This window comes from Apostichopus japonicus, chromosome 20 (assembly GCF_037975245.1).
Source record: "Apostichopus japonicus isolate 1M-3 chromosome 20, ASM3797524v1, whole genome shotgun sequence".
Taxonomy (NCBI): Eukaryota; Metazoa; Echinodermata; class Holothuroidea; order Aspidochirotida; family Stichopodidae; genus Apostichopus; species Apostichopus japonicus.
In genome coordinates this window covers 13,773,170-13,793,819 of record NC_092580.1, presented here as the reverse complement: position 1 = coordinate 13,793,819, position 20,650 = coordinate 13,773,170, and the positions used below count along the sequence as shown (strand labels likewise).

At 36.0% G+C, this 20,650-nt stretch overlaps 1 protein-coding gene across 2 annotated transcripts; it reads right to left on the bottom strand.

Annotated features, from left to right (window-relative positions):
• Positions 1-1,538: 1,538 nt before the first annotated feature.
• LOC139962066 (UDP-xylose and UDP-N-acetylglucosamine transporter-like) lies at positions 1,539-20,183 on the bottom strand. Of its 2 annotated transcripts, none has more exons than XM_071961914.1 (11): positions 19,974-20,183; positions 16,106-16,295; positions 14,753-14,866; positions 14,017-14,119; positions 13,295-13,344; positions 12,294-12,375; positions 11,270-11,333; positions 9,143-9,252; positions 7,459-7,534; positions 5,594-5,666; positions 1,539-3,688 (listed from the first exon to the last, which is right to left on the bottom strand). In XM_071961914.1, exons 2-11 carry the CDS (start codon positions 16,186-16,188, stop codon positions 3,439-3,441), a joined length of 1,005 nt encoding a protein of 334 aa, XP_071818015.1. In that variant the 5' UTR covers positions 16,189-16,295; positions 19,974-20,183; the 3' UTR covers positions 1,539-3,438. The 2 variants fall into 2 exon arrangements, with proteins under 2 accessions (XP_071818015.1, XP_071818014.1); XM_071961913.1 differs by lacking the exon at positions 19,974-20,183 and adding an exon at positions 19,112-19,273.
• Positions 20,184-20,650: the final 467 nt, after the last annotated feature.

Sequence of the window (20,650 nt, the reverse complement as noted above, 5' to 3'; positions counted from 1 at the left end):
GATGCCTTGCAATAAATTAATATACACACACACATGTATATATAGCCTAAAATATAGTTAGTTGTAAATCGAAAATTAAAAAATAAACATCCCGAGACAGACGCTCGTACAATTTGTTCTTTCCTAAACACCAAGAACAACTGGAACACAATACACTGACGACCAACATGAATTTTTAATCCAAAACTTATAAGTGTGATAAATAGAATCCTATTTCACGAGCTGGCAGTGAATGGTGGTGTTTTCTTTCTAAACTTGATCTTGATCGGTCCAGTAATAATTTGTTGACTGCAAATACTTTCCGAATCGTGAAGTTTAAATGAAACGAAACGACGTTTGCCGTTCGTACGAAGGTAGCCAATTAGAAACATTTCTAGCCATTATCGTCTTCGCTAGGCGTGTTTCAAAGACGCAAGAGTTTCATTTTAGTTCACGGTCGGATCACGTGTTGCGGAACCTTATAAAGTGTTGGTCGTGACGATTTTTAAACAAAAGAAGCCAAATATTGGCTTCTTTGCGTGGCCAAAATTAGGTAAACTGAGGGTTATGAAATTTTATGATCTGTCCGTGGGCAGTGGGTCCCTGAGCTCAAGGAAGTATATTAAGGAGAGGCGGAATTGGTTATATAAATGTTAGTTCGCGTGGAGGACCTTCACAACAAGCAATGTAATATCGTAATGAAATACAACAATAAAGACAATCGTGGTGAAAGAGGGTTCAATCAAAGTGCAGGTCGAAAGGGATTCAATCAAGGAAAGGACTTGGTCATAACTGATATTAGTTCGCATGGAAGACATTCTAAGCCTTTGTTGTTATCATACAGTTCCCTACACAGACTACCACGGTGAAAGTAAAGGGTAAAAGGGGCTCAATAAAAATAAAAAATAAATTACTATAATTCCTTTTCAATAGAAGGGGAACTTTCTTTCTACATATTGCTGAATATCTTGAGATTGCATATTGGTAATCTTCATTAACAAAAGGAGGTAAGGTGTTTCACCGTGCATCTTATAAGGGTGGTGGAGGGTGGCTTATCTATAAAACGGGGTATCTATATTTAGAAACGAGGGGAGGGGGGTGGCTTATCCATATTTAAGAGCGGGAAGGGAGAGGGCTGGAGAATGGAAGATTGGGAGTACTTAACTTGAAACCAGGTTTGAAAATGATTGCTTATAAGTGAGCCAATGTGAAACCGTGTTAGTGAGTGATACCAGTTTTTCATATGAAGTCATCCAATTTGGCTTCGTGTTTCAATGTAGCCTATAGAACATAAGAGAAATAGTACCCCACCATTTGTCATTTCATAAAATCACGTAGTAGATGTGCTATGTCAAAATTCTGTTTTCTGACAAAATTTCGACATTTTGTCTCGTAGTTCAAGTTTCATTTCAACAATGTGATGGTTTTATCTGAAAATTCTACCACATTAAGAAACACTGTTTACATCATGTACTGCAAAGCCAGACCATATAATTCGTTTTCTTAAAGTTATTTTTTAGTGAGCACCTGACAAATAGGTATTCCCACAGAGAATGTGATTTCATTTTACTGTATTTATTACTGACTTTCTGACATACATACATCTACATTCACAATAGTCAAATTTGGTTGGGCACATATTTATGAATGCAGTTATTGCAACATACCTGAAACCTTTGGTTTTAAATTATAATGGAACTTTTGTTTGGCACACACCACACATTGTTGTATCGATCTCTTTCATATGCAATAATCCAACCTGTTCCTTGCACCTCCATACCCCCCCCCCCGCCTCCACCACCACCAACCCTACCTACATATTATAAACTAGTCACGTAAAGTTGAAGGAGAGTCTATTTTTTCCATTCCTTCCAAATTGATGAAACACAAAACTTTCACTGCTTTTAATAACCCCTTACAGAAGATACACCATATTGATAACTGGATGGATTTCAAGTTAGGTTCAAATGAAGATCCATTAACCAGACTACTCATCACTTACATATCCAAAACATGAATGTCCAAATGTCCATGAATGTCCAAAACATGAATCCAAAACATAAATGAATACAAATCCAAAACAACAAATCCAAAACATGATTTTGTTTTATACGATTGATATGCGTTTCCATTTCAGGTCACAAACAAAAAATCTGATTGAGTAAAGAATGAAACTGATATGGTGATGAAACTTTGGTATATTCATAGCTTGGTCTGCTGCCAACCTAGCAGCCAACATCAGAAAGAAAATGTGACAGTTGACTGCAATTTTGAACATGCAAGCATGATCATGTTTCATCTTAAATGAAAACCTTATCAGCTTTCAATGTACTTCATCTATAAAAATTACACGTTAATGTCCAATTCACTCATCCGATTTCATATCTCAACAAACTAAGCTATGAGGCTGGGAATTATATTTTATATATATATTTTTTTTAAATATTTTTATTAGATCCTCCTGCAAGCAGGAACTCGCAAAGAAGCCTCATTGGCTTATCAAAGCCGCAGGCTGACCGAAGTCAGTCTCTTACATTCATATTCAACGTCCATGATTATGAATTGTTAATTGTCAACAACTCTGTAACTGTACGACATACAGTAATCTGGGAGTGACTCGAACCGGGGACCTTATGACTGAAAGGCACCGGCGTTAACCACTGAGCTAACACTCCAATTAGATGAATTAGTTTTCATATCACAAGCTATGGTTGTCCTAATTTTTTTAATTTATTAATATCTTACTTTTGTTATACCTGTAAGTGAATTATTTAAATCCATCACATGCATAATAATGAGATGTCTCTGCACGTTTCCAAAAGCGGACATAGAAAGCATCCAAACACTCACTTTTCGATCACTGGGCAAAAAGAGCTTTTGCTGCTGCTGCTGCCCCTTCTCTGTGGAACAGCCTTCCAGAACATGTAAAACACAGTCCATCTCTTGCTTCTTTTAAATGCTCTCTCAAGACTCATCTGATGAAAACTGTTTAATTAATTGTTCATTTTTGCTTGCATTTTGGTCTTGTACTATGTTTATTGTTATTTGTTTTGCTGTCGCACAGTTTGTGTCACTGCGCCATGAGCGTCTCTTTTGACGGATACCGGCGCATTATAAATGTCCATTATTATAATTATTGTTATTTGTAATAAACGTTATCCTAAAGATCTAAGACTGGTGCATTTCAATGAGATTCTTGATTTGGTAATTTCTCTACCTTTTGTTCCATTAGAATCCTTGGGAAAATCCCGAAACTTGCTTGAAAATTTGAAATGATACTAAAATGATAAATTAATTCTATGAAAAGACGAATTTGTGGAAACCTTTTCTTCCATAATGGTGGGATGAGGACGAAGTAGAGGGCACCAACGGTAATATAGCACACCTATATCAACAACAAAAAATTACATCAAGTCTAAGCAAGAGAAAAACCTAACAACAACAAAAACGCACCACTGATTAATCAACTTTCTTGACATCCTTAGTTTGTCCAAATATGACAGTTCTCGCTTTCTGCAATGTCTCTGTGAAGAGAAGCACACCGGAAAAGACCAGGAAAGTACCACACCAGTGTCCAATGGTGAAAGGATTCTGGAAGAACCAAATGGAAAACACGAGGCTGACAAACTTCCTCAGTGTCACCACCAAAGTGACGACAAGGGACGGGCACTCCGTGGTCAGAATGAAAACGCCTCTTATACAGACATATCTGAAACAAAATGGGGTTAAGGGAAAAAATGGCGATGGGTATTTCAAGATCCTGCAAATCATCAAAAACTGGACACAAAGAATTGATTAAAAAGTTTTCTTTAATTTGATAATTATTTTTTCTTCTGTATGCACTATTTTGGCATGTTATATTTTTCTGCAAAGCACGATTAGTTTTGCCCTTACTTCCCTTTTAAGGGAGGAGGAGGTGGGGGGGGGGGAGGGTTCAAAGGAAAACAAAGTTGTGTACTTAATCATAAATAGTGAGGAATAGGTCTGCTTCTTTGTAGAAGAGGATAAAAGGGAGCTGATGTTTTATTGTTTTTGGAACTCGTTACAGAATCAGACTCAAGTTAACAAATAATACCAGAGGTGAATCATCAGGGTCAGGAAGCCTGCAAACAATCATATGAAACCCTATCCATATGATGATTGTGGATGGACAACAAATTATAGCAAGCTTTCTTGTTTCGGTTCAAAAAATTAAAAGGCAGGCAAATGATTGTCGCATCCATTCTAGTTCTAAGGACCATTTATACCTAATGTCCCCATCCCATGGCCTAGAGAGCACTTTAGCATCTGACTACTGTTTCAAGTAGTGAGGGAGGTGAAGTAATCCCATTCACCATCACTTAAAGGGTGTGAAGACTCGCGCACAAAGAAACATCTCATGCCGGTTATCTGATCTAGTTTTGAATGAGGTGTAACAGAAGTGTTAAACACCACCATCGATCCCAGAAAATATACACACAGCTTGCTACCATCGGTAATTAGACACTAGTGTACAGTCAGTACATACAGCTATGGTCAATACCCACAACACAGTGTACATAGCAGCGATTGACATCTCAGGTCTAGATAAAAGATAACAAGGTATCACGTTTCATTCCTGTCTGCATTTTGTAGCGACAAGAAGAAAACGTCATTTGCAAGCAACCGAAAGTTAACTTTTTCATACTGCGACATGCGGTTTGGGGCGAGTCTTCAATGCCTTTAAGTACAGCAATGGTGAACTGAGTTATTTCAAGGACAGAACCAAATCCCATTTCCTAATCCTGACCGGGCATCAGATTACTACACAGTGGTTAAACTGAGAAGACAAAGTTTGTGTATACACACCTGTTAGGTCTTGCAAAAACAATTTTTAATTGGTTGTTGTACGGAGGGTAACTTTGTGATATGTCGACAGAATTTTTGTGCTTCAAATTGTCTTTTAGGACATACTGATCAAGGAGACTATGGTGCTGACAGTAAGTCAAATGCGAAGTATATAACAGTGTTTATTTTGTATACCTATTGATGCTCTACCTCTGATATTGCTCTGTGTAAATTTAGGGCCTTGCAGCAGGTTGAAGGGTATTGCTCTCTGGGTCTGGCCTTTATAGTCTCTGCAAGCACACTGTATTAGTTGGCATTTCATACATTTGGGGAACATTGGGAGGCAATTGAGTGCAGGGATAGGGGGGTGTTTTCTAGACTTTTTATTTCCTTTGTTTCTCTGTCTTTTTGTTTCTATTTGTGTTAGGTTTTGTAAAGCGCCTAGAGGCCTTGTGGTATTTGGCGCTATATTAAGAACTTATTTATTATTATTATTATTATAAGTTGAGGGTTAGTCATTCATCATAGCTTTCTTCAAGTCTATAAATTGACCACCACATATGACATAGCACGAAAGTCAAGCACAGAGTGTTTGGGCTCAAGAAAATTATGATTTAATGCTTCTTAGTTATTAATGCAATTATTTCTACCTTATCAATAGGTGTAAAAAGCTTGATTTGATCCAACATCCCCAACCCCCAAATGGGAGTGACTACTTATAAATACATGATGTTCCTCCGTTGAGAGACTTTTACACCCGATTGTCTCCCTATCTACATTTCAATGTTTTGGTTTTGGTAAAGGATACTGTGTGATCACATTTCCTAATAGATATGCCCACATCACTGGAATTGTAATATCACCATACACAGTCACAGGTGCTGTAAGAAAGAACAGAAAAAAGAAAAAACTCTTAATCTTTGTGCTCACAAGCTTTGGTTAATGATCAAATCATGCTGATAGTAGTAGTTTTCTAACAGGTTTGAGGAAGGAGCAAGCCCAACCAGTTGCCATTGGTCAATGCCATAGAGAGCCTTGCAAAGAACAACTTGCCACAAACAGCAAAGAAAGATCTGATATCATACAGGAGTTTAAAGTCAGTTTTAATCTTCTTGCACACAGAAGAATGAAGACCTTGGGGTAGGTCTGAATTTAAGATCATCGAGCCACATTTGCTTGAAATGTTACCGTTTTCTTTATTTAATACAAATAGGTGGTCTACTAATATCACCATACCAAGTTTGAAGAAAACTCCAACTTGTGATTGCCAAGCTTTTGCAATTTAAAGATTTTGATGTTTGACCCTGTGACCTAATTAATATTCATGATATGAGCACAAAAATCTTAGGGTTTATCAACTCGTTATGGACCACCCACCCACCCACCAAGTATGCCATTGTTCATTCATTCCCTTGTTGAGTTATCTTGCATACAAACTAATGTGTCACACACATACACACACACCGACCTGACTACAAAAGATTCCTTTGCTTTCAGCAAGGAACCAAAAATTGCAAAGAACCTTTATAATAATTGTAGAAGCCATCCCATTCATTCTAAGCTAACCTCTCTGTGAAATAGCATAAGTAAAATTTTAGAAATTCTGCCATAAAATTCACTTACATAGAGAGCTGCTCTTTTTGATCCAATTTGGAAAATGACAGCCTTTGTTATAATATGAGGACATCTTTGTACTCTTTCAACTTTTGTTTATTCAATGTTTTCTCAGCATTTTATTTTGTAACAAGGACTTCATTTTCGTAACTTTTATGTATTGTTTGTATTTCCTTTTTAATTTTGTTTGTATTTCCTTTTACACGTTTTACTGCTATACTTCCTATTTTTAAATTGATTCAATTTATACTGGAATAAACTGACACTTGCATTCACAGTGAAAATAAGAACAATAAAATAAATGAATGGACAATGTTTCACATGCGAGTGGTGCAATGATATAACACACGGACACATGTCCCGAGGTTCGAGTCACTCCAAGATTATTGTATGTCGTCCAGTTACAGAGTTGTTGACAATTGACAATTCATAATCATGGACTTTAAATATGAATCTAAGAGACTGACTTTGGTCAGCTTGCGGCTTTGATAAGCCAATGATGGCTTCTTCGCGAGTTCCTGCTTGCAGGAGAATCTAAAATACATACATACATGGCACCCCTTGACACGACTTGTAAACCCCCAAAATCTTTCAAAGGGAACAAGAGTTTACTAAGACGTTAGTTATACATGGAAAGTTGTGTATCACAAAGATTGCTACGTTGGTTAGGTTTGCTTTATATTCTGCATACTCTGCAAAGCTATTTGTCAGTTCTACCGAACCAATGATGATCAAAGAAAACCATGCTGGAACAAAGAGACAGCAACGCAAGATTGGAATGGAAAACTTGGAAATAAAACAAATGCATAAACTGTTCACAGAATGAGTACTGCAGCTTCTGAGAGTCCAAAAAGAAGATTTTAAATCCAATTCGCAGTACTAGCAGTATTTAATTTCTGGTACTTTTCTCTGTGGTGTTCACAAATTGAAAATCTCAGATTCTCATGGGGGTGATATTTGGGCATATTCTCCCTGGTGAAGGGGAGTGTACAAGAGGACTGAAAAAACCCTGTACCATTTTATGTTAAAAAGTCTCTCTTTTAAATAGTTAAATCTTACCTGATTGTGACAATATAGCTCCATGATGAACAATATCTTTCCCAACAAAGAGAAATCCAACTAAAGGTAATGCATGCTGCCAAAAAAAAGGGGAAAAAAAAGAAGAATTTCAATGTTTTTTTTTCAGACAAACCAGTCTTGTTTTCTGCTCCAGCTCCACAATTTGCAAAATATTCAGAAATGGCAAACACAACATGCATCCGATATGGACAACTTTTGAAGATGAGCGACACATTTAGAAAACTTGTATTGATCAGAAAGTTCAGATCGTGAGAAAGTTAACAAGTTAGCAATATAAAATTTAAAAGTGAATTAGAAGAGAAAAAGAAGAAGAAAAAAACAGCACAAAGTTGGTTTGAGAAAGACACCAAGACTGATTTCAGGTCAGGATTAAATAAGAGCCATCATAGATTATTGAAGTCCCCCCATCCCCCCCCCCCACCACCCAAAAAAAACTGTCTGTCTATATTAAGAGATGTCTTGAACAAAGTACCAAAATCCAAAATATATAAATTACAATAAACGAGCTTTGCTATAATTTGTTTTGAGCAATATTGCCAAAACCTTCCTGAGTATCACTGAAAATAATCTTTAGATTCCCGAATCTGTTCTACGATTTTATAACAGTCAACAACATGGTCAAGATTAGCTTTATGACCGAAGACATCTTTTGTTAAGTTAAGCACCATCCTTAACCCTATAACAGACCTAATAAAATTACATTTCTTATAATGTGTCAATCAGGCAGAGGGACCAAAGTGAAAAAAAAACTCTAAATATTCAGTGCAATTTTTCTCCTCCTAGCCGCATGGGTTAGGTTGGGGTGGAGTGGGGTTTGGAGGGGGGTATGGACAAATAGAAAATAATTTATTCTTCAAATTTTGTGTTGTAATTTTGTGGGGCTCTCTCCGTTTTATAAAATACTTTTAAAGTCCTTTACATACAAAACTGCTGTACTTTCCTTTTTTGCACTTGTATAGCTATTGACCCATTTCACACAGCAAACCTTTTGCTATCCGATACTGGATAACCTTTCCCTGACAAATTCATATACAAATTGATCCGTGTCTTTCGTGGCCGTCATAATAACTGGCGACACAGTCCAGAAACAAAATAGTTCTTTTAGCTATCTTTTGCTCTTCTAATTGAGTACATCTTCTAATTAAGTACATGCGATATCAGGCAGATAAAACGAAAGACCTCTGTAAATGTTTCGATGGGATAGTTTAAGATGTCGCTATTACCTGAAGACGAAGAGTCCGGCAATGAGTGCAAATGAGGAATATGAGATTTCATTTATCAAAATCTTATGATGGACATGTTGTTTATTTTTGGGTGCTTTCTGTGAATACCTTAAAATTTTTATATATATATATATATATTTATTTATTTATATTTATTTGTTTTGCCGCAAAAGTACAAAGTGGAGGGAAGTCTTCCATAAAGCTTAAAAGCCTAACAATGTGGAAGACTCCCTGAAGAAAGAAAAGAAAAGAAAAGAAAAAATATATATATATAAACACATATACATAAATATAAATACAAATATAAGTAAAAATTAAAATAAATACAAATACAAATATAAAATGACAGAATTGCAAGCACCTTTTGCACCTTTACAGGATTGTTAAATTACTTTTGCTTTACAATCACTGGTGATTTGTAACACATAAAGACAACTTACCGAAAAAAACAAAGCCTCTCTAGGGTGTTTTCCATATTTGGAATAAAGCACTTCTTGGTAAATTCCCATCCGGGCAGACAAAAATAATGCAAACATCAACAAGCCTAAACCTGTGAAAAAAAAAAAAAAAAAGTTTTTGTATTTTTCTTCTGGCCCTTGTTTCATAACAATATAATCTACAACAGACTCTCTTTACCTGCATCTACTTGATGCTTTAAACACACCATTTTAATTCAAATAACGCAAAAGTATACATAGGTCACTTCACAGTAATGGCATGGAAAGTATTTAACAGTGCTATGGCAGTGTGTTTTGCATGGTTATCAGTAAGTTTTGTCAGTAACAGAATTAGAAAGTGTGGAAATAACAATCTCTAGCAACAACAACATGTACAGCACTGAAAATGGAATTTTCCCCCACAGTTTGTTTCTTTGCCCTTTCATAAAGTACTAATGGTCTTACTTTTAACATATTCAAACTGTAAACTGCAAGTGGGACCTGGTAATATCAAAGCCTGATAACACGCAGAGCTTTATTCATGTTACTACCCCAGCAAAGAAAACTTGATGAGGGTCTTTGATCATGACTACAGAGTAAGGGAACATAGCAGATAATTATTGGTGACAACATTTTCAGTATCAGTTGGACTGTTAAAAGGGGACGCATATGCAACTATCATCTAAGTTAGCGATCAGAACGGAGCTCTTTGCAAAGAACAACGGCCCGAAGCAGCTAAGAAAAACCTTGTTCCATGTGGGAGGGAGATATCATAATGTCAACGTCACATCTGAAAGGTGTCATCATATAAAAAATCTGTGATGTCACAGTGCCAGCAGGACCTGAAACCTTTGACTTTCCCTTTTGTTTTGCCATTCATGTTGTCAAGTTAGAATGTTTAATAGCGTTGACATGGTAACCAATGCCATCATTAGCTCATTTTAAGAGGTTAAGTTACATCAGATTCAGCATTAACAGTCCCCATCGTAGAAAACAAACATTGTAATAAATGAGGAAAAACATGAAAAAGTGGAACACATGTGGATCGATGATGTCATATTTAGACTTGATCAAGTCTTCACCCTTCTGTATAAAGGAATATGAAATCTGTGATATCTTTTACATGATGGAATCAGGATCTTATATTAAGGTGACCATATTTGCCTGACTGGAATCAGGGACATTCATTGCGTGACTGATATGGGGGAGGGGTTTAAGGGTGTCCCCCTCCCCCTTTGGAAATTTTTCAAGTAGCTAAGGTGCTTAGATGTAAAATGGTGATACTAAGAAGCACTTTTTAAATCAATTTTATTTTCAAAAATGTAGATTTTTCTTAGATGAAATTTACTTACTTTACGAAAGATTGCTAGTCTAGATTGATCTAGCATGTTCCACTTTACACTGGCCCACCTGAAATACTGGTTAGTTCCGTTCTGCGACTGCACACTTGACTAAATTTTTGTTTTTAAAATTATTTTACTAATAATGTGGGATATTTTCGAAATTCCTGAACATTTTGACGAATCGGGGACATTTTCGGGGACACTTGTTCATCGGGGACAGCACACTGTAATTAGGGACTGTCCCATAAAATCGGGGACGTCTGGTCACCTTATCTTATTAGCTTGTTTGGGGAAGTTGTTCATGACAGTTATTTCAATAGTAAACATAGATCATAATAATGTAGGCCTGTGTCTCCTCTTTAATCTGACTGTGTTTATTCTTTGAACAGAGAAACTGTCAAACTTAAAGGGTCTTTCATCTGTCTGATGTTTCAACCACATTAAACAAGAGGCACGTCACTCTGTTATAGAAGCCAACGTAAATTCTGTCACCGGCCTCATTTGTAATTTACTCCAATTTGCTGACTATTTGGTACAATACTTAATATCCAATTCAATCTAGTTGTTACATTAAAAAATGCATCTTTATAGCAATTTAATAATACATCCAAACTCCACCATGATGCTTCACATTATTGTGTGTTCCTCTTTCATCGACCACGAATAAGCTACGCATGGACTATCCCTTTAATTCGCTGTGGACTTGTAAGCGATGAACTGAAAGGGTAAAATGTGCTTGACACTTAGTGCCTCTTTTTAAGTACTAAAAACACTGTCACACTGTTACCTGTAGCCCAAGTCAGGTATTTATAAGATACACTAGTATCATCTTCATCTGTACCAGATATATTCTGAAGAAAGATGGAAAAAAAAAGGAGAAAAGCAGACCGTTAATAAAAAGCAAAGAAAACGCTTCTGCCAAGACTAATAGACTTTCCAGTGTTAAAGGAGACATACTGGAGGGTGCAACAAGCTGGTAAAGTTCTATGAATATTCATACATTAAGGGATCCACTAAGGGATCAAGAGGGGCACGGGGACCTTCTTTTTCAGGGCGAGTTAGAAGTTTCCTTCGAATAGCAGAGGTACCCAACAATTTTTCAGCATTCAAGAGTGCACAAAGGCGACTTTTATAATCTCGAAAGGTCAACGAGCTCCACCCCCCTTTTTTTTTTTCCAAGGTGAGAAAGGAAACTCGTACAGGGAACGACAGGAAAAACAGGAACGATTTATGAAGAGCTTCCTTTTGTAAACTCCACTTGAGTTAAAGGGCATGACAGTCGTTGAATTCTTAAGGGCATTATTGCAATTGGACGGGCACAAAGGCAATATGTCATGCTTTAATTAGAGCCCTGTATGGAATACATTGTTGTTACATGTTGATTGTAATGGATGTTACAGGCCATCACATCATTGTGAAGGTGCATTGAGATCGCCGGTATAATGCGCTATATAAATAAGTATTATTATTATTACTATTATACAGTATTAGACGACACACTTCAATGTTTTTTTTTTTTTAATGTCACATGATTCAAGAATGCAAATTGCACTTCATGGCACTTCTTCCCATCACCTTTCCCTGACAAAGCTACTCTGAACAGGAAACCCAAATATGTACCAACAATTTCATGCTGTTTTGAAAGTTTTATTATTTTTTCTGGTTGAAGACCACAGACTACTTTGCAAATTTTTCTGCCCTGTCCAAACAGACAAAGTATACTATGTAAAATTGTTCTTTGCACATTCAACTCGAGGAATGTCTCCTCGAAATATACGGCAAGGTTTAATTGTTAGAATAAATGAACTCACCACGTCCTGAGCTGAGAGCAATGTACATAAAAATATCCCTGCTGAAATCATAAATACTGAGATGTATTTGGAAAATTTATACCTGAAAATACGAAAGAACAAACAAGTTGGTTAAACTCTTGTGATGGTGAAAGCACTGAAGAAAGTGCAAAATCACTGCAGTGTTATGATGAATAAAGTCTAAAAACAATATATTTTTTACTTTTTCTGATTTATATTACCACTGATTAATAAAATTCTAATTCTTATTTCAAAGACTGGCATTTCCACAAACAGAATATACTGATAAGTGTGTGAGGCTTTTTTGGACCAAAAAGAAATACTTTTGTCAAGTTTTTTACAGACGGTTGCTCTAAGTGTTAACTGAGCGTGTCTACTGGCAAGTGGCTATATGGCTAGCGGGGAACAATTAATCAAATATCGCATCACATAATCTGCAAGAATGGCAAATTACTCCAAAAGTCCAAAGGTGTATAGCAGTTTATTTTTAATGTGTAAAGGTAGAAGGGCCTGACGTTTTGATCCTAGCAGGATCTTCTTCAGAGGCTGAATGACAAGTAACAGTGACAGAAGGGACAAATACACGCACAGAATACAGACAGGTTAATGAGCAGGGTGAACACAAAAGAGAACACATTAGAGCTACTAATCCTCCTTCTGTTACTTTAACTTGTCATTTAGCCTCCGAAGAAGATCCTGCTAGGATCGAAACGTCAGGCCCTCTTACTTTTACACAGTTTCTTACAGAGGCTCTTCAGTGGATAAGCAGTTTGCTTAGTTTTGTTTTATTTAGAATATATTTTTAAATAGGAACCAGAGTATTTCATAAGAGAGAGAGCCATCAAACCGGCTACACAAACTGTATTATGAAATGCCAAGTTAGTTATATAAATACTGACTTTAGGCAGCGAAGCAACCTGACCCAGAATCAGATTTAGCAGTAATTGATATCCACCATTTTGAACTTTAATACTCGAAAAATATTTTAAATAATACTCAACTGTTTTTTTAATAGAATGACACCCAGTATCATATTTGCAATCAAAGATCCCTGTCAAAAAAGCAAAAAAAATACATAACAATATTAAAACCTGTTGTCCTGTCAAAAGGCTGCAAACGTTATATTCTGTATGGTATCTTAAACTTCATTATTAGCATTAAAGAGAAACTATATTGTCTTTATGTAAAGAAGACCCACAATTTGTCAACTACAACCTATGTTTTTTATCACCATCCTCGCAGTAGTTCATCATACCACCGTTAGTACAGTATACTGTTTAAATTTGCATGTTAGTATTAATTACAGTCACGGTATGTGTATGAATAGCTGGCAACTACTCCTAAATGTTAAACTGTCCACTAAGCAGGTACAGTTGCACTTTCAGATGTTAGTATTACAGTCACTGTGTATTTATCAAAAGACAGAAACTAAATACTCCTTTAGTATTAAACTGTTTAATATACAGTACTGTCAGCAGGCACAGTGCACTTTCACATGTTAGTATTACAGTCACTGTGTATTTATCAAGAGACAGCAACTACAGTACTTCTAGGTATTGAACTGTGTTTTAACTGTACACTGAGCAGGCACAACAGATTTGTTCAGACAGAAAATATCTCGCCGTAGAAGACTACAGAGCTTCGTGAAATCCATTTACGACTTTATCATAATCAACCATATAAACCATTTAAGCATTTAAATGTTTTCCGATTGAATACTCACAGCTCTAAATATCATATGAAGAGGCATCGGTATATCAAAATAAAAACAATAGTTGTTTGTCACACTGACTGTGAAAAAGAAAGCCACCAGGATCATGTACTGTCTGAAAAGATGATAAAAATACATTTTGTCAATAACGTGTATTATGCAAAACTTGCAGGGCACTTTAATATGCAAAACCAGCCCCCCCCCCATAAAAAAAACTGTCTGTAATATCCAGACATAAATTCAGGGGCGGGGAGAAACCAGGGGAGGGGGGGATGTACACACTACCCTTTCGCCAATACACAACAAATTTTACAGTTTATTACTATTAAGTAGTATATTATTTATTACTACAACCATGAATTGTATCCTACTGTTAACATGCCTCATAGTGTAACATTTCACCCCTGATAGCCTATGGGAATTGCACAAAGAAACCATGAAGCATCGATAAGTACACTGGGCATTTTTTTCTTGTATTTGATACAACTTGATTTCAATCCATTTTATTGTGCAGTCTACTGTATATCCACTGACCAGTAGAGCCAGAATGATGCCAAACTCTTCTTCTGAGTAATTTTCTGAATGTTGATTAAGTTTCTTTTAACATACAACATCTTACCATACTTTATACAAAGCTCCTACATAAGAAGGAAATAAAAAAATTTAAAAAAAAAAAAAAATCATGAATAAATGACCAATATTGAAAGTGAAAGAGCAAGAAATTTTCATAACAAAGAAGGAAAATCACTTTATTGGGATGACCGGTTTCTTTCTGCCGAAATCCAATGCAAAGATGAATCCCTCCACGGCTATAAACAGGAATTGTCCAAATGTGACCAGATTACCAGCGCCCTGATCGTACCTGACAGATGGAGAAAAAGAGAAGAATATGACATAGCGGAGATTGATTGACGTATTTTTAATATCAGATATTGATCAATATTTTAATATTGTACTGCTCAATGGTTCAGCGTGTTGATGACCAACTATCAATGCACTGATGACTGAGGTGACCAGTACACTACCAAATGATCGATCAGTATGTATTGTTTAGTGATAAGTGAGTTCAAGTGTTTGAACAATCAATTCAATTGGCATCATGTTGAGCAATTGGTCAGCAAACTAATCTTAAAATTTTGGTATACTCAGCATAAATCACAATGTCCAAGAAAGAAGCTTACATACAAGTGTATACAGTGATATGCCTACAACTATCTATATAACAACTATGATTGTTGGACCGGCAGTCGAGTAACGACATGCTGTAAGTTACCATATACGTATACATATTACGTATACATATATATAAATATATATTTACATATACATATATATATACATATATATGTATATATATATGTTGATACTAGATGAGACTAGTGGAACACTAGTAGTTGTTACTCGGAGTTTCACACGTTATAGCGATCTTCAGACAACTCAGACAACTCAACAGAGTTGTCTGAAGATCGCTATAACACGTGAAACTCCGAGTAACAACTACTAGTGTTCCACTAGTCTCATCTAGTATCAACATATATTACGCTCTGTCCTATGGACATAGAGCACTCTGCGCCAAGATAGACGCCAACCTACTCTATGTATATATATATATATATATATATATATATATGTATGTATGTATATATATATATATATATATAATTATATATATATATATACATATATATATATATATTTATATATGTATCTATATATAATGAACAATGATTCTGTACTTTGGAACTTCAAACAATTGACGTGACTGAAAGTAATTGTACTAGAAGTGTTTACTTTTGGTACAGCAGTTTTGAAGCTGATGAATTATAATGTTCATATTAATTATTTACCTAATGTACTGTACTGTAGATACTACTGTACATACAACACCTGCCACATATCTTATGTGTATGCTCAACGCTTAGCCAGGAGGTATTTATATGTTTGCTGTTCATAACATTTTAGATCAATGTCTTTGTATGTCTGGAGTCACTCCAATATGAAACAATGTTGAAAGGAATCAATCCATACGATGGGTATTAAAAAGAAACTGCTCTTAGGTGGTACTGTGACAAAAAAGCAAAATAAATACATAAGAACTTACTTGATCAATAACTCCAGGAACACAACATTAGAACAACATCCCACCATCACCATCCCGATAGCAAAGAAGGCATAGGGAGTCATGATAACAGATTATCTGTCAGTCAATTCCTTAAAGTCTGCTAAATCCCATCAGCTTTTTTGCTTGAGAATAAACATCAATGGCCGGATAGCAAGCAAAAGGTACAGTACTGATGAAGAAGAATAGAGAATAAAAAAGGTAAAGAAAAAAGGAAAGGGGAGAAATCCATGTAAAGACCAGAAGGCCAACTGACAGAGGTTCCTTACCACGTTTTATATGAGAGCAACAAACAGTATAACACTGCTAACACTTTATTTATTGTTTTTGGCAGTCATTGACCTCAAGTGATCAGCAAGGTTCTTGCACTAACTAATGCGGGTCTAGGCCTACCGTTCAAGTACAAAGTTCAACCAAGCTTTACTCTTTCAGATCTGGTTTCTACTTACAGTATATAAGACTATAAGTATATGTGACTTTGGCTGACCTTGACATCCACCAAATTTGATAGCCTTAATGTGCAGACAAAGGGAATATTTAGCACCTAATAAGTTGAACAAGGCTGCACTTTGTAAGTGATAGTATTTTCATCTATGTTGACCTTAAATGACATTTGCAAACACTACTAAACCAGCCCACTGCATACAGGTAGATCTACGGTACAAGCTATGCAAAGTTAAAAAATGTCTTGAATAGTAAGCAGTGGTGGAAGGTGGATCACAACAAGGGTATAAAGCAAATGCATTCTGGTTTTAGATTTCCAAGTCTAAAAACTAACCATTGTGTTTTACACAAACAAGCCTGTGTACACCAGACAGTTTTTGTTTGCTAAGGAACTCAAAAGGAAGCAGTGGATATGCACGGAAAGTAAAAGGTGTCGGCTAAAATGTTTGTGCGGAAATTCGAAAATGAAGACATTTCCCACATGTATAAGACCATCATGTAGTCGGTGTATTACGTCCCAGGGATATCATTTGATGGCCAAAATGAGAATATTTGGTATAACAAAATGGGCAGTCAACAACATATTTTGTTATGATAGAACATAAAGTTATATAACATGTCGGTCCATACTCCATAAATGCATTAAAACCGATGTAGGCCTATCAGGTCTTTCCGTCAGTTCATCTCTGGATTAATATTTAATTATTAAGTTACTTGCAACAAAGTAATAAGTGATTCGATGTTCATGTTTTCAAGAATGACAACAAATGATGCAAATTGTTTTGACCTTTGGTTTATGTCTGTTTTCTCTCATGTGCATGAACCTTTCTCAGCCTGAATGCCACTGTTATTATATGTTCAGAGTAGCTGTGCCCTTCCAATGCCCCTGACAAATTATGCCAGTTGATCATTTTCTTGTCTGAATTTATGACATCATGTAAATATCAAAGTGAACCATAGATATATTACTATGTTCAAACACATGTACAGGCAGGAAAGGTTACCAGGAACGTTTAGATTTTTTTGGACTTGTCCTCTTTTTCTATGTTACGTTAAGAGTCTTTGGTTGGATTTACAAAGTTTTTAAAACATGTCCAGATTTTTGGGTCGTTCCAACAATTGTAATAAACACAGTGCAAATATATGCTCAACTGGGATATATCCATCTGGCTACTTCAATTTGAGCACAGAAAAGGCAATATTTAGTCCAGAGTAACAATACTTCAACTATTCTGATTGTACAATAAGGTATACTGTACAGTAGGCCTTTAAATATTGCTTTTAGCTTCAAATTTGGTACCCTTCAAAGTAATGTTCTTTAAAGGGGAGGGAGAACCACTGAACTTAGGCCTCTGCCCAGGCAACAACAGCTTTTCCTTCTTTCTTCCATCAGATCTAAAATGAGCACCACATATATGCAGTATGGGATTAAAGTGTTACAAGGACTGGAGTAAATAATATTCCTTAACTTTAACACTGCAATATTGAGAATATATATTTTCTTGACAAGCAATGCTTAGACTATTTAGCATCATTTAAGAATAGAAATGAGAAGTTAGTATTTATATTTTACAATACAGAAAACTGATATGGCTTGGGTACAATTTTAAAGGTCTGCTATATAGACCCCAACTATAGCACTCTATCATAGAAACATTTCTTGAGATTACGTAATCGACCTACCTTGGTCGTACAATGACCTCTTTTCACCAATTAGTCTGCAATGCTTGCCACATATTTTTCTTGTATGAGGGTCTTTGTGTGAATACTGTATGATTAACTACACTGTAGACATGAACATATTTCCACACAGTTTTTACTCAAAGAACCAAATGGTGTTAAGGAGCTATGCAGGCTAATTGTATAGCCTGAGGCCGTTTTACGACTGTGGCAGGTTGATTACTTAATCACAAAACTTTCTAGCTATATTGTGCTATAATTGGAGCCAATAAAGCAGATCAATTATGTTGACAATCAAAATGTCATGTACAACAGCAACAAAATACTCCCCAAAAGTTTCTACCTAGGACATATTTTTCTTTTCGTTCTTCCACTATTTGACAAACATATGTCTAAATAGGCTTACTAGTTGAGTGATGGTTAAGCCTACAACTTAGGTTTTGTGTTACTCTCAGTTACACCCAAGGTTACATAGGCCTAGGCCTAAGCTAGTAGTAGTAGTACTATAGGCCTAGTACTACTACTAGCAAGAAAAGTACTAAAGACTTGAAGTCGACATAGGCTTACATTTGGTATATTGACTGAAACTGAATTATCCCAGAACAATGACAATAGCATAAACCTGGCTCTGAAATGGATTGCGTTTGGCTAAAGGAATATTAGTAGACAATTCTATGATGTAACTTTTTTTCATTATTTATTGTCGGCGGTTACCTTTTCGTGAATCTAGTACCCATGTTACCTAGCCTATCCGACTTCCTAGATAAGTTTACAGCCACGATCCACTACACAACATTTTAACATATATGTCCATCAGATTGAATTAGAAGTTTCTTATCATATTTGACACAAAATGTTGCTCACCATTTACATCAGCATCATTAGACAAACCACCTTGTTAACGAAAAAGGAAATTGTTTCTACGGCTGTTAACGCTATCGGGTAGTAGTTGTTGTGTTATTACTTTGCAACAAAAAAACACATAACTCATAACATACTAGATCAGTGAAGTACACGCGTGATGCAGTCAATGGCCCACAACGAATATGTGAGGTCACTAGACATGGTTACTACTGCCAGAAAGTACATGCGTCATTTAATTTGGCATCATAGTCTAGATTATATATGTCAAAAATCGGTACGTATTGAAGAAAAAATGGGAGAAAATGAAAATCAAACATATTTTGAAAAGTTTGAAGGCTAAATAGGACTAAAAAGCTAAATTTATGATAACCATCATTTCCAAACTTTGTTTTCATTCGTTTTAATTGTACGATCGGCACTATTGGGCACTGAACGGCTCTATCTATTAATCGAAATGTTTATAATCATAATATTATTTGTTGATCTTCAGCATGATTAAAAACTTGGCGAAACTGGGCAGACTTGCAAGTTTATATTTTTCTTTGTCCTGCATTTTTACTTAGCTAGTCTTGGTGGACTCTATATATACCATGTTGCTGTATATTTTACACTAGTGAAGAGTTTACAGACAAGCTGGATTGGATGACACATGTATAGTGACCTAAATATAAACTAATAGAGATTTACATGTTACTATAACCGGCGTGGCAGGCTTCAGTGACGGCGTGTTGGGTGAGCCGGTCCTAAACTTGCCGATATTGTCAATGATTTAAAGCTAAAACTGATGCGAACAGTTGGAGATAGACAGTTGAACTTGGAGGATTGAAACGAATCGAAATTTTGAGACATAATTGATACTTACAAGCAACTCACTGATCCGACGAGTAGGCCTAAGTCCGTTGTCGATAACACTTTTACAGATATATATTCCACCGATACAAAGAGTTTGTGGCTGGATACCGATAGCGACCGTAGGGATGTATAAATGAACATAGACTTGAAGAAGAGGGGGGGGGGTCCAAAAGGAAAAATAATAATTTAAATATAAGATAAACTTTCGATCGATCCTCCATGCACGTACACTGCGACTTGCTATAAGAACTGTGTCATTCACAAAGAGTGATAGGCCTACTATATACTGCGATGCATATGTGTAGTGCATGTTCAACAACAATAATTGAATTAGCAGCGTTAGTCTTCCCTACCCGCACCTTCGAGAGTACACTGTAGGCCTACCATGCGAAATGTTGTGAACTTAACAAAAATACAATGAAGAGCTCTCCATGGCGGAACTGTCCTCTTAGACCACACTTGAGGTACTCTTTGTTGAAAATATGTATGAACTCGCGAGAGGAAAAAAAAAATGACGAATTGGCAGTTAATCAAACACAGTGCAGACAAAAAGTGACAGAATTTCGGCAGATGATCGCATATAAAGCTCATCTTAAAACTTTCAGCTGAGCTAAAAACCAGTTTAAATGAATCCATACCTTTCTTTTTGACTAATCAACACAACCTTTTTTGATGCTCATTGTAAAC

Excerpts from the sequence above, each read along its gene's own strand:
- LOC139962066 (XM_071961914.1), bottom strand. The coding sequence starts at position 16,188 with ATGACTCCCTATGCCTTCTTTGCTATCGGGATGGTGATGGTGGGATGT. Across the intron at positions 12,376-13,294 it reads GTCATTCTATTAAAAAAACA|GTATAAATTTTCCAAATACA; the intron begins GTTGAGTATTAT and ends TCGTATTTTCAG. Across the intron at positions 3,689-5,593 it reads TTAGGAAATGTGATCACACA|ATATGTCTGTATAAGAGGCG; the intron begins GTATCCTTTACC and ends ATTTTGTTTCAG.